At 34.2% G+C, this 14,277-nt stretch overlaps 1 protein-coding gene across 3 annotated transcripts; it reads left to right on the top strand.

Moving 5' to 3' along the window:
- The first annotated feature begins 9,818 nt into the window (after positions 1-9,818).
- Positions 9,819-14,277, top strand: LOC115889704. 3 transcript variants are annotated; one of them, XM_030909766.1, is made up of 3 exons: positions 9,819-9,935; positions 10,427-11,348; positions 13,166-14,277. In XM_030909766.1, exons 1-2 carry the CDS (start codon positions 9,857-9,859, stop codon positions 11,299-11,301), a joined length of 954 nt encoding a protein of 317 aa, XP_030765626.1. In that variant the 5' UTR covers positions 9,819-9,856; the 3' UTR covers positions 11,302-11,348; positions 13,166-14,277. The 3 variants fall into 2 exon arrangements, with proteins under 3 accessions (XP_030765626.1, XP_030765624.1, XP_030765625.1); XM_030909764.1 differs by having other exon boundaries at positions 10,427-14,277.

Raw genomic sequence — 14,277 nt, 5'->3', positions numbered from 1 at the left:
ATATAAATCTTCCTTGCCCCTTGGACTTGTGTATCTATGTGTGCCGGGTGCGTCTCAAAACTGGCTCACCCCTATAACTTTTATATTTTTTCAGATAAAAATACGAGATTTGGTATGTTAGTATATGACATAAATTACGATTGATTGACATATGCAATTATTTTTGGTCACTTCCTGTTTCTCCGGAAATTACTATAACTTTTGATTTTTAAATTGCACCCCCGGTATATTTTTACTTTATTCCATAGAAAATGACACATCATATGCCAATTTTTGAAATTTTGGCTTAAAAAAATACTGTGTTTTAAATTTCAATCTAGAGTGCCATGGCTGTGTTAAAAACAATAAATTTTAATCAAGGAGCCTTGAAAAAATAGATTTCACCGTCTAATGTTTTTGGTGTCTTGTCCTGGCCGGTTAAAAGATACCCAAATCGTATTTTTATAATCATAATATAAAAGTTTTTGAAATGGAACAAGTGTGGTTTATTAGCATCTCCAAAGCAATAAAAAAAGCATTTTTTACGAATAATTTGATACCACACACTTGGTATTTCCAGTCAAATTGTCGTTATGAACAGCATGTTACAATTTCATACATATATCATTCTATTCAGTGTCATTTTCTATCAAATGTAGTAAAAAATAGCGAGGGTGTCATTTAAAAATCAAAAATTGTAGTCATTTCCGGTGAAACAGGAAGTGACTAAAAACAATTGAATATGTCAACTCGCAGGAAATCAGGTGCAGAATTGGAAAAGCCAAAAAGCCTCTCTCTCTGAAAGGCTCTTGAAATGCTACTACTGAATGCTGTCTACTCGGTTCTTATGTACGCCGTAGACACCTAGTCCCTAAAGGAGGACACTATATAAAGACCCCAAGCCTTTGAACTCTGGTTGTGCAATTCTGAGAATACCATGGACAGACAAGGTCAACAACATCGAGGTCCTGAAACGAATAAAAAAAACCCAGAGCTCGTCAGCATCATCAACAGCCGTAAGCTGCAATATCTAGGCCACGAGATGAGGAACCAAGGAAGGTATGGGCTGCTCCAGTGCATCCTCCAGGGTAAGATTCGTGGAAAACAACGTCCAGAACGCAGTAGAATTTCCTGGATCGCGAACCTGAGTTCCTGGTTTGGAAAGATGTCCACTCAGCTTTTCCGGATTGTCACGAACAAAATAATTATAGCCAGAATGATCGCCAGCGTATTGGGTGTTCCATGTAGCTCCTTTTCATAGATCATATAATGTGTAAAATATGGCTTAGTGTTAATTTAGTAATTTATTTTTAAATACCAGTGCTGGTACGACGCGAAAACAATCGGTCCTATAGATTTAGCCAAGTCCAGTTACAGGTCTGTTTGTTATTCCATTGTGTAAAGCAGTGGAGCATAGTGTAAAGCAATGTAAAAAAATCTAGTTCACTATAATGTTATTTTCTATGTTCTTTAGTGTAATATAGTGCAATTTAGGTTTCTCTAGGTTACACCAGTGTCGTGATAACAAAGAGGCCCTATTATTCAGAGAAGCCTTAAGGTCTTTAGTTCCTAAACTCGTTTTAAAGTTAAGCGCGCAAAACTAAAAACAGTTCATACGGGAATTAAGGAAAATCTACATACCGGTTCATAGGAGCTTATATTTTTCATATATTCTTCGCCACAAAGTTTTTAAAAAAGGACCCCTGAAGTAGTCCCGTGAAGTTGAAGTTGACTTGGCTAAATTATTTTACCAATTAAATATTAAGTCACCATCTGTCTATACGAGGAAAAATAAAATGTTATTTTAGAGAAAGTTTGAAACACCCTGTAGAATAATTTAACCAAGTAAGGAACTGAAAAATCACTTATCACCGAAGTGAATGTTTTCTGGTTAATTTATTTTTTTATATAACTTTATTCCTATATTTTTCGTATATTTGATAGTTAGGTTGTGTTTTATTGTTTTGTTATCTTGTTATAATGTTTTTCGTTCGTAGTTTTTAATTATTAATATCAAGTTTAATCGTATATTTGTGTTTTAAAATGAATAAATTTGTTAAGGGTAAGACGCTACATAGTCAGACAAAAGAAATAATAGCTAATTTATATAGGTAAGTTAATAATAACGTGGATGAAATCTCATTTGATTTATTTCCTTGTGTTCATAATAGGGTTTGCGATGAAGAAGCTACAGAGAGTTCGCTTAAGTTGCCGCTTAAACGTAAACTTGAGCGGATATTTCTTTATATCGGAGTTAGCGTATCGGCTATAAAAAAATTCACACAGAAGATAAAAAAAGGCTGAAAACTAACCCCGATAAAATGATATCCAGCTCTGGAAAGAAACGACCACGTGAGACTGCTGTCGAAAAGCTCTACGACTTTTTCGAAGTGGTCAGGAATTTGATAAATAGATTTTATCTCGAATTCAAACTCGTCCCCACAATTAGAAAGCTTTTGCAAAAATTGCCGGAAGAATCGAATTTTTCTTTTGCAGGGAAACGCTTAGGGGGTTATTAAAATCAAATGAATTCTTTTGGCGTAAATGTCAAAATGACAGATAAATATTAATGGAGCGGCCCATTATATTGCAGAGAGAGATATAAATATATACGCAAAATTCGAAAATATAGCCAAGTATTATCTATTTGGATTAAACATGTGGGTAGACAATGACCTAACCTTTAAAAACTGCTGGCGGAGCGATACAATATCTGGTGTAATAGGCAATATTGGATCTACTGGTGAGTAAAATTATGTTTTGTTTGCGCTTCCAAAGTTAACTATTTTCAAGATTTTTTTTGCTGGAAATAGTTATATCTAAAATTATGTATTTTAGAAAAAAAATATAGTTAGTACAGATATATAAATAAATATACCTCAAGACTCAGTCTTGATCATCTGCTGATGGCAGACATGGTTAGCGAAACGTGCGTCCAGTGTAAAACTAAAAGTGTTTTGGTGTATTGTACTGATTTAGTGTTTTATTTTGCTGTGTAACACCAAAGGTTCCAATCCCCACCTGTAATTATTTCTTCTATTATATTAACAACACAATAATAAAATGATTCAAAATATTTAAGAGAGCTTTAATAAAAGCTTTTAGTGTTTATCTGCTAACTCAACAGTAACGATTCAAACAGCATAAAGTTTTTTGAAAAAAATTATTAATCTGAGTATTATATTTATGATATACATTACACCCATGCCTATTTTATGAATGAAATTGGGCGTGTTTTGTTTACAACTGCGTTCCCCTGCCGATACCCCGTAGCTACAGATCCGTTGGTCACACTATAGACGCTATTTCATAGATGTGTTAATCCTCGCCCACCAAAAGCTAAGGCATGTATGTAACGCTAATATTGCTGTAAATCGTTACCCAGTGAGCATTTTATTCCTTTAAAGGAAATGTGTTCTAGGTGACGTCGTTGTTACGTTACCAGGCCCTTCTTGTGCCTGATAAGAAGCAATAAAACGTAGATACGTAACTGTTCCCTAATGTTCCCTAAATGTGACAAAACTTTGCTCACTGGGTAGTGTCTTCTTCAAGAGCGAATATCTCCAATCACAAGAAAGCTATTGAAATGAACCAAAAAGAAATATCGAGAAAAGATGCACTTTGATGATAAAGTGATTCTTATCTTCCATACTTTGTCAAACCATTCCACAGGGCATTTTAAATTTTCTTTAGCAGCTTACCCCTATCTAGAGATTCAAATATTCACGGTTAAAGTTCTCAACTCGGTAAATTCCTAAATTTTTCAACTTTTTTGACAAAATTATGATTATTTTTGAAAAATTTAATATATTATTTGAAAAAAAAGTGATTTTCATGATACCATGATAAACAATGCTGTATCATGAAAAACACTTCAATGCATGACACGTTAATTCTAAAACTTATAGAATAAATAGGCAGGAAATGGTTGAAGCTTTAAAAGTGAATAATGACGAAGAGTTGGATATTTCTAAACGCTTCATTTTTAATCATGATGATTTTAAATGGTTTATAAACAAAAACATTGATTATTTCATAAATTTAAATTTGTTACAATTTTTTAAACCTATTATTTAATATTGATACAAGTTTTCTGCAGTTAGACACTACGGAATTGTTAAAGGATTCTGGATATATGAGACGCTTAGAAATTGTGAAAAATTTGAGAGTAGTTAATGATACTGCAGAAAGAGCTGTTAAATTGTCATAAGAATACATTAATATTTTATCTAGAAGTGAAGATGATCTTCATGTGCTTTATAGACCATGAAAAGGCGTTCGATAACGTTAAACATAACCTCCTTATATCATACCTCAGAGACTTGGGACTTGATGGAAAAGATATAAGGCTCATCAGTAATTTGTATTGGAACCAAAAAGCTGAAATTCGTATACATAGCGTGGGAGTAACAGAAGATTTTGAAATAAAAAAGGGGGTAAGGCAAGGGTGTATTATATCTCCAATGTTGTTCAATTTATATGTGGAAAGAGCATTCACTGAGTCAATCTCCGATAGTCCCATTGGTTTGAAAATAAATGGTATTCCAATTAATAATATCCGATATGCGGATGACACAGTGATATTGGCAGACAATGCAAATGATCTCCAAATCCTTCTAAATAAGGTTAACAGTGAAAGTCAAAGACTGGGTTTAAACATAAATACTACAAAAACTAAATTTATGGCTGTTAGCAGAAACAATATTCCGAACACCAGAATTTACTTAAATGGAGAGGTCATCAAGCAGGTCACACAATTTAAATATTTGGGATGCATGGTTAACGAAACGTGGGATCCGGATCAGGAGATCAAATGCAGGATCAAACAAGCAAGATCTACTTTTCTGAGACTGCGAAGATTTCTCACAGGTAGGAATTTGAAATTCGGCCTTAGATACAGAATGGTGAAGTGATATGTCTGGTCCGTTTTGTTATATGGTGTGGAAGCATGGACACTGAAGGTAGCAACAATAAACCGAATTGAAGCCTTCGAAATGTGGACCCTACGACGAATGCTAAGAGTGCCCTGGGTCGACCGTGTTAGGAATGAAGACATTCTCAGAAGAGCTGGTCTGGAACAACGTGAACTCTTCGAAATCATCAAGAAAAATAAAATAGCCTATTTGGGACACATACTACGTGGAGAACGCTATCACTTTCAGCGTCTGATTCTCCAGGGTAAAATAGAGGGGGCAAAAGGGGGATAGGACGAAGGAAGCTATCTTGACTGAGAAATATTCGTCATTGGACAGGCATACAGGACTTCCAAGCACTCCAAGTCGCGGCAGTTAACAGAACCATCTGATGAGGAAGAAAAAGATGAACGCCTACGCAGGAATCTGCACGGCACCTTAAGAAGAAGAAGAAGATGAGAAACAATATGTGATTCAGATTGTAAGCGAGTATAAGAAGAAATATCAAAATCCAACTAAATAAAATAAATCAGCTATACTTAAATGGTTTAAACTTCATTAGACTTGAAGATTTCTAAATTTCCAACCTTAACACCATCAGAATTGTATATTTTTACAGTAATATATTAAATTTTTCAATAATATTTTGATAATTCATCATAATTTTGTCAAAAAAGTTAAAGAACTTTAGGAATTTACCGAGTGGTTAACTTTAACCGTGAATAACTTTTGAAGGAGTAGGTTTATCGAAAAAATGTAAGAAATTTTTTTTGTAGAGCTTTCAATTCTGTACAAGAATGTGTGATTGTCATGATGATGAGAGAAAATAAAATACTTGCAAAAAGTGGTAAATACCCATGTAATTTAAATGGGAAATGAATCGTCTTTGGGGCAAGGTTTATTGTGAATATTAAGGGTTTATAATGGTCTGTTCTTTTTTTAGGTAATAAACTAAAAATTTAGAGGGTGCTGTGAGAGAAATAATCAACTTTGTAAATAACAGACACCCTAATAATTATATGGCAGACATAGGCAGTCTTCTTCGCAGTCATTGGCAGTATAATGATATTTTGGCGATACGTGTAAACTTTTTACCCAAGTGAGACACCCCTCGGTATGAACTGTTAGTACAACCACAGTTTCCTATGAGTAATTAAAGGATTTAGCTGTCGATTCCTGAACTATTTGTAATATGTACAGAGTGGGTCAAATTCGACGCTTTTAAATGGAAACATCCTTTTCTATAGGAGATAGACGAAAACTAATATCGGTGTCTGGAGCTCAATTTTCATCAAAAAAAATGATGGTGAAAACCGCACATCAATATCTGTTACCGTTTTGGAGTTACAGGGTGTTTTTCAAAAATGTGCATTTTTAACAAATCGCTGTAACTTTTTTGCTATGGAAAATTTTGTATTTCTATGAAAACATTTCCAAAGCACCTTTTTACGTAAAATTTAATGGTTTAAGTATATTTTTTTAAAAATTAATAATTTAAGAGTTATCAACAGAAAAATTGATTTTTTATTTGGGACACCCTTTATATTTTTAATTAACTGAAAAGAATTTAAAATTACCATTCCAAAAATATAGCGCACTTGATATTTTGTCATAATCCCCTTCGAAATACAGAATTTTTAAAAGTTCGCCACTTTTAACTAGTAGGCTTTGGACCCCTTATTGATAATAAGCCCTTAATAGAACTCGAAAACATATTTTTCCAGCAAGACGACGCACCGCCTCTGAACGCTGAAGTTATCAGCAAATTTTTGCAGCCAATTTCAAGAATAATTGGATAGCTAATCAAGATCCCAGCCGTTGGCCGCCAAAGCCGCCTGACTTAGTGCCCATGGATGTAATCCTATGGATATATTTGCGAAAGAATAAAGGTTCCTTATTATTCCGTATAATCTAGACAAGAACTAAAAATACTTAGCAGTTATGAGAGGGTACCTTTCACCCCCACTGAGTTAATGAATTTCGCGAGAAATGTTCAAAAACGGCCCCGTTTGTCCATAACAAAAGACCGTCGATATGTCGAACACCTGAAGCAAAATCTCATGTCTGGGTTTGCTATTTATTTTTATTGTCATCAGATATAGTTTAAATGTGTTAATGTTGGTTAAATATAGTTTAAATTGTTATAAAATTCTGTATCTCTCATTGCAAATATTATTTTCGTTTTAATTGCTGTTCACCGGCTAGTTTTTTTCCATTAGAGCCGGCGCCATTCAAAGCCTACTTATACAAAGTGGGCGAATTTTAATAAACTCTATATCTCGAAGAGAAATTGAGCAAAATATCAAGTATGCTATATTTTTGGAAAGGTAATTTTAAATTATTTCCAATTAGTTAAAAATATACACGGTGTCCCATTTAAAAAATCAAATTTTCTGTTGATAATTCTTAAATTATTAATTTTAAAAGAATTATACTTAAACCATTAAATTCTACGTAAAAAGATGCTTTGGGAATGTTTTCATAAAAATTCAAAATTTTCCATAGCAAAAAAGTTACAGCGATTTGTTAAAAATGCACATTTTTGAAAAACACCCCGTAACTCCGAAACGGTAACCCGTAACTCCGATATCGATATGCGGTTTTCACCATCATGTCTTTGATAAAAATTGAGCTCCAGACACCGATATTAGTTTTCGTCTATCTCCTATGGAAAAGGGTGTTTCCATTTAAAAGCGTCCAATTTGACCCACCCTGTACATATATTTGTAATTTGAATAAATACAATACAAATTTTATTTATCATACCTACTTCCAATTTATACTTTCTCCACCCTCCAGTTACATCAACTCTAGACCATCAGCCAGCGTCGCTCTTAGTGATCAGACTGTATTCTACCTATTTAAAATAAAAATATTGCGCTTCTAATGTCCGATGATGGTGCAAGTTAAAATTCACAGTCAAATAAAAAAGAGAGTACCAAAAACCCAACCCGTTGTGGCCGAAACCAACGATGGTCGAAACCAAACCAAGGCAAGGGATAGCTCCGTGCAAAGTTTCGCTGCGGTTCTAAAACAAAATAGTCGATCCCCTTTAGGCTGGTCCTGTTGTTTGTTTGTAAATAGTTCGGTTCTGGTTATAAAATACTCGTTTCCTTTCACATGTTACGTCGATCGCAGCGCAGCATACTAAAATGGGTTTGTTTGTAAACAGTTCCTTTCTTGGTAAAGATGGCATTAATTATCCCTTCTTAAAGACTGAAAATGCTAAAAATTTACTTCACAACTTTTTTGTAATTAAGACCAATTAAATCAACTAAAGGAAATAAATAGTCATTGAATGATAATCTGAATAAATAAAACAATGTCGGGCAAGTTACACCATTTATAACTCAAAAATGACTGGTCCCATTTTAATGTCCCGAATATCAGAATAATTATTAAATTATCGGAAAAATATTATACATTAAAATAGCTATTTATGTAACAAGTTGCGAAATGAATGTGTTTTAAGCGCGGGACGCAAAATTGTCAATAGACAATTCGTCGAGTGTTTAAAACACTCTTTTCGCAACGAATTTCATACAAGATTTTTTGCGAAAGCGGATAAAATCTGAAATTTTGATGCTATTATTATTATTTTTAAACATTTTCTGGTAATCGGTTTCTAAGCCCACGGCCACACAGAAGTTTTTTACGTTTTTAGCGACTAAAACAAAGTAACAGGATTATATAGGAGTGGCCACACCAACAGCGTGTAGCGTTCGGCGTGTCTCGCAAAAAACGCAAATGAAAACAAATCAGTTTGTTTTCTGTAGCGTCTTTAGCGTTTTCTAAGATGAGACCCCGTCATAGGCGGACGTTATATTTAATAATACAATAAAAATAAATTAAATAGTATGCATTTTTTTCATTTTACGGTATTATCTAAAAATATTTTTATAAAGAATATCTACTGTTTACGAAGATTCTATTAAATTCAATAATTTGAAGGAAATATTTATGTTGAAAAAGTAATAAATTAAAGGAATATTTTCTTACGCCTAAAAAATAGGTTTTTCTATGCGTAAAAAGTGTTTTTTTCTGCGTAAAAAAGGGTTTTTTAACAGAAACAAATAGTTATTGACGCGTAAAAAATAGTTTTTTACGTGTAACAAATAATTTTTTATACGTAAATTTTGTTTTTTGGGTGTAAAAGTTTTTTACTAGAAACAATAAGTTTTTGACGCGTAAAGATTAGTTTTTTACGTGTAACAAATAGTGTTTTACACGTAAAAAATATTTTTTTGCGTAAGAAAGGTTTTCTACCAGAAACAATAAGTTTCTGACGCGTAAAAAAATAGTTTTTACGTGTAACAAATAGATTTTTACACGTAACTTAATAATTTGATTCAGTTTTACAAAATTTGTATTAAAACATCAATATTTTTGATAAACACGTGGACTGCTCACAAATACACGTCGCATCACTACGTATTTCTAAGCCGTTAACACGTTTCGTTAGAACGAGCTCGTGTGTCAGGGCCGTCTCACTAGCTCGTATGTCACGGCTTTGAATTTTTACTCCCATCACGCGTAAAGAAATTTGACTCCAAAATGTTTCATAAATCACATCCTAAAATTGCATTAGCAACTAGAAATATTACTATTCTATTATATAATTATAATTATTTATTAAATTATATTATAATTATAACAAGTACTACCACAAACACTACAACATAAAAAAACTATAAACATATAAACTAAAGTTCGTAAAATAAATGGCAAATAATAATAATTATACTTCGTATTGCCGTTCTCGAATTACAATAACTACTTGTAGTCGCAATTTTTTCCAAGCTCGGTCGACACGAATTTTAAAGCAAATTTCCAGGATTTCCTACTACGGCCCTGCTCTCTCAGCTCACTCCTGCCTGCCCGCTACCACAAGTCTTCACTGCAATTTTTTCGTGTGCTCGGTGTTGACGCTTAAATTTTGTGTGTTAAAGTGATTTGTGTGAAAAATGGGAAAAGTCTCAAAGCAGGTGTCTCATAAACAGAAGAAAAAGCTCAAGAAATTATTGCAATTATTAGACAGCTCAAGTAAGTGGGAATATTGCTATTTTATTTTTCTTTCCTTAGGTTAACTTTTAAAGGCGATAAAAAAACAGACACATGTCTTGTTTCTAATTACAGCGTTTACATATGTATTTCGCTTAAAATGAAAATATCTTACAGGATTCATATGAATCAGACTGATTTTCTATTGTTTAGCACCTTCAAATGAAGTGTGATATATAGAATATCTGATATTTTTCATTTTTCAATAGTATTCACATGCATGCTATTGAAATATATTATTGCCAGGTCGGACCATGGCCGAGCGTGGCCGAGTCAAGCTGAGCTTATCAATTGTATTGTGATTCTTGAAACATCAGCAATATAGGCTTGGAACTAATGTAAACATTTAAGCCTGTTTCAAAGTTATAGCTTCGACCAGGTTTGTCATATGACTCACGGTCGGCGCTTATCGATACTAATTTTTAGAACTAATGTAATATAATATTTGCGCCTGAATTGTGCTTTTATTACAGGCTCGTCTGAGATTTCTTCAAATGAAGAGTCAGGGACGGATTTGGATTCAGATGCCCCTTTAGTAAATTTGGTGTCTGCGGATCCTCCTGCGAATCAAAATATTAATACTGATTTGGTTGATGGGGGCGCGCAGAATATTTTGTCTTTATTAAGTAGCCAGTCCTCAACCAACAAGGGACCTATAATTCATACAGATGTATCTGATCTTCTTTCTGGCTTTCTTCTTAAGGGGATTGATAAAGAATCTCGTACTGCTGTTTTAGATTCTTATCCCTGTATTGCCAACTGCTCAGCGCTCCAGCCCCCTGCAGTTAACCAAGAAATAAAGTCTTGTTTAGATGCAAATGCTTTGAAACAGGATAACTTTTTGATGAAATTGCAATCACAGTTAGCGGCTGGCATAAGCATATTAGCGATGGAGCTTAATGGGCAGTATCAGATAACCAAAGAAAAGGCAACAGAGGAAACAAAGAGAGAATTGGAAAAGAAATGTGACCCAGTAAAGATTTTTTCGGATGTATTTCACGCCTTATCCTTACATCGACGCCACGGTATCGTCCCTTTTTTGGACAGCGGAGTAAGGACAGTATTGGATTCTTGTCCCATAGATGATTTTTTGTTTGGAAAATCATTTCCGGAGCAGTTGAAGAGTTCAAATGAGGCGCAACGTCTAGGGTCTAGCATTAAAAAGAAGGATAAGGGTCCAAAATATGTTCCTTCAAAGGCTCTGGCAACCCGCAAGGCTATCAGTGAACCTAGAGCTGGTCCTTCAGGTTTACAATCTTTAAACTTTCGGCGCACCCAGCCCCGGAGCCGCATGAAAAAAGAGGAGGGGAGGTATCGTTCCAGGGGCGCGTATACTCGCCGCCAATAACACCTTCAGAAGATCTTCTTAGTGAAAAACAGTTGTTAGTGAGTCAGGTAAATACATATTATGCCGGTAGACTCTCTGACTATTTGGATAAGTGGGCTCTAATCACTAATGATCCCTTTGTTCTCTCTTGTATTTCTGGATATGAGATTCCGTTTTATAAAAAACCAATACAAACAAATTTACCAAGACCATCTTTTACCTTAAATGAGTTATCTAACGTAGAGAAAGCTATTGCTCAATTATTACAAATAGGGGCAGTATCTAAGACACGTCCGAGAGTTGGTCAGTTTTTATCATCGATTTTCTTGGTTCCAAAACCCGATGGCTCATCTAGATTTATCTTAAATCTCAAGGCTTTGAACCGTTTTCTACGACCTCCTCACTTTAAACTAGAGGATTATAGGACTGTCTTTAAATTATTATATCCAGATTGTTTCTTCACATCACTGGATATAAAAGATGCATATTTTTTAGTTCCAGTTGATAAGAAATTTAGAAAATATCTAACTTTTTCTTTTAAAGATTCATATTATAGTTTTAATTGTTTACCTTTTGGTCTCTGTACGTCTCCATTCGTGTTCACAAAGATTATGAAGCCTGTAGTAAAATTTCTAAGGTCTAATGGCATTGTCTGTGTTATCTATTTGGATGATATACTCATTATAAGCAAAACTGTAGAGGCTGCTAACAAAGACTGTCAAACAACAAAATCTCTTCTGGAATCGTTAGGGTTTTTACTTAATTTAAAGAAGAGTGTTTTAGTACCTTCTCAAATATGTACTTTTCTGGGTTTTGTATATAACTCTGTATCGTTCAGAGTCTATTTGCCGATGCAAAAAAAGACTCTCATTTTGCTTCAAATTACAAAACTTTTATCAAAAGGTAGATGCTCTATTCTGTCCCTAGCTGAACTCATAGGAAGGTTTGTAGCTGCTTGTCCCACTGTTAAATACGGTTGGGTTCATTTGAAAATTTTAGAACGAAAAAAGTATTTAGCATTACGCTCTAATAACCATGTGTATGAGTCGTCACTATTAATTTCAAATTCGATGAAATCTGAGCTGAATTGGTGGTATAACACTTTAAGCCAGAACATAGGTAGGCCTATTGTAGTAGATACAGACTTTGCTCTTGAAATGTATACGGACGCTTCTCTAACAGGTTGGGGTGCCCGTTGTTTAAATGAAGTGACACATGGTTTTTGGAATGTAGATGACAGTAAAAAGCATATTAATTATTTGGAATTGCTAGCAGTATTTAATGCACTTAGATCGTTTGCCTCAGATTATTTTAATTGTTCCATTTTGCTTAGAGTAGATAATGTAACAGCAATAGCCTGCATCAATCGTATGGGTAGTGTAAAGTTTCGGAGTCTTAATAATATCACAAGACAAATTTGGTTGTGGTGTGAGAATAGAAATATTTTCATAGTTGCCTCATACATTAATACAAAAGAGAATATTCATGCAGATAGGGAATCCCGTTCGACTTTAATTAATACAGAGTATGAACTGTCGATTTCTGCTTTTCAGGAAATATGTCGCTGCTTTGGAACACCTACTATTGACTTATTTGCAACACAATTAAATGCAAAGTGTATTAGATATATCTCCTGGAAACCAGATCCTAATTCTATAAATGTAGATGCATTCACAGTTTCTTGGAAAGGTGAATTTTTCTATGCCTTTCCCCCATTTAGTCTTATAACAAAATGTTTACAAAAGATCATTGCTGAAGGAGCCCAAGGAATAGTGGTAGTACCTTGCTGGAATACTCAGCCATGGTACTCTGTCTTTCACAAACTTCTTATAACAAAACCTTTAGTTTTCGCACCAAATCAAACTCTTCTTTCTTCGCCTTTTAGGAAACATCATCCACTATGGCAAAGTCTTTCCCTGGAGGTTGGAATTTTATCCGGGAGGCTTTTCAGAGAAGAGGTGTTCCAACAATAGGACTTCAGACTATGAAATCTTCTCTTAGTCCATCGGCCTTAAAACAGTACACTACATACTTGAGAAAATGGTGGTTTTTTTTTGTAGCACAAGGAGCCATAATCCTTTTGAGTATTCCTTAAACTTGGTACTGACCTTTTTAAGCACTCAATTTCAAGATGGTGCCTCTTATTCTACAATTAACTCGCAACATGCTGCTATAGTCCTTCTTTTTTCAGTAAGCAACTCTGATAGACGTATTTATAATCAGAAACCATCTAGACCAAGGTATCAAACTACCTGGGATCCACACCCTGGTCTGTTACATTTAGCCACTTTATATCCTTTGTCCGAAATTTCTAGGCTTCAATTAACGATGAAGTTAAGTACATTATTAGCACTAATTACAGGTCATAGACTACAAACTTTGACACGTATCCGTTTACAAAATATAACTCGATTTCCAGATCGTTTAGAAATTAAAATTTCGGATATAATCAAAACTTCCTCTTCCAAACATTTACAACCTCTACTGATAATACCATATTTTAAGGAAAATTCACCTCTTTGTTTAGCCTCTGTTATTGATCACTATATACATGTCACAAAAAATCTTCGTTCTTCTGAAACAGACTTCTTAATCCTGACTGTTAATAAGCCTTTTCGCTCAGTATCAACTCAGAGATTGAGTAAGTGGATTAAACTTACTCTTGCGGCTAGTGGCATCGATACCACTCAATTTTCGGGTTACAGTACTCGACATGCTGCCACTTCGGCCGCATATAGGGCTGGAATTTCCATTGAGGTTATTCGAAGCACAGCAGGCTGGACACAAAGGTCCAACATGTTTGCAAAATTTTATAATCGACCCCTGTCAGAAGATCCTACAGCATTTGCTAAAGGGATCTTAGAATCTTTTGGGAATACTTGTAATTAGTTTTTAGGTACTTATGTTCTTTATTAGTATATACATAATTTTAATTAGTGCTAGTTATTAAGCAAAATACTGTTTTTTGGATATTGTCTTTTTCCCAAATATATTTTT

Source organism: Sitophilus oryzae, unplaced genomic scaffold (genome assembly GCF_002938485.1).
Source record: "Sitophilus oryzae breed Bouriz unplaced genomic scaffold, Soryzae_2.0 scaffold_829_pilon_pilon, whole genome shotgun sequence".
Taxonomy (NCBI): Eukaryota; Metazoa; Arthropoda; class Insecta; order Coleoptera; family Curculionidae; genus Sitophilus; species Sitophilus oryzae.
This window is presented reverse-complemented; position numbering and strand designations above follow the sequence as displayed.

Excerpts from the sequence above, each read along its gene's own strand:
- LOC115889704 (XM_030909764.1), top strand. The coding sequence starts at position 11,892 with ATGAAGCCTGTAGTAAAATTTCTAAGGTCTAATGGCATTGTCTGTGTT.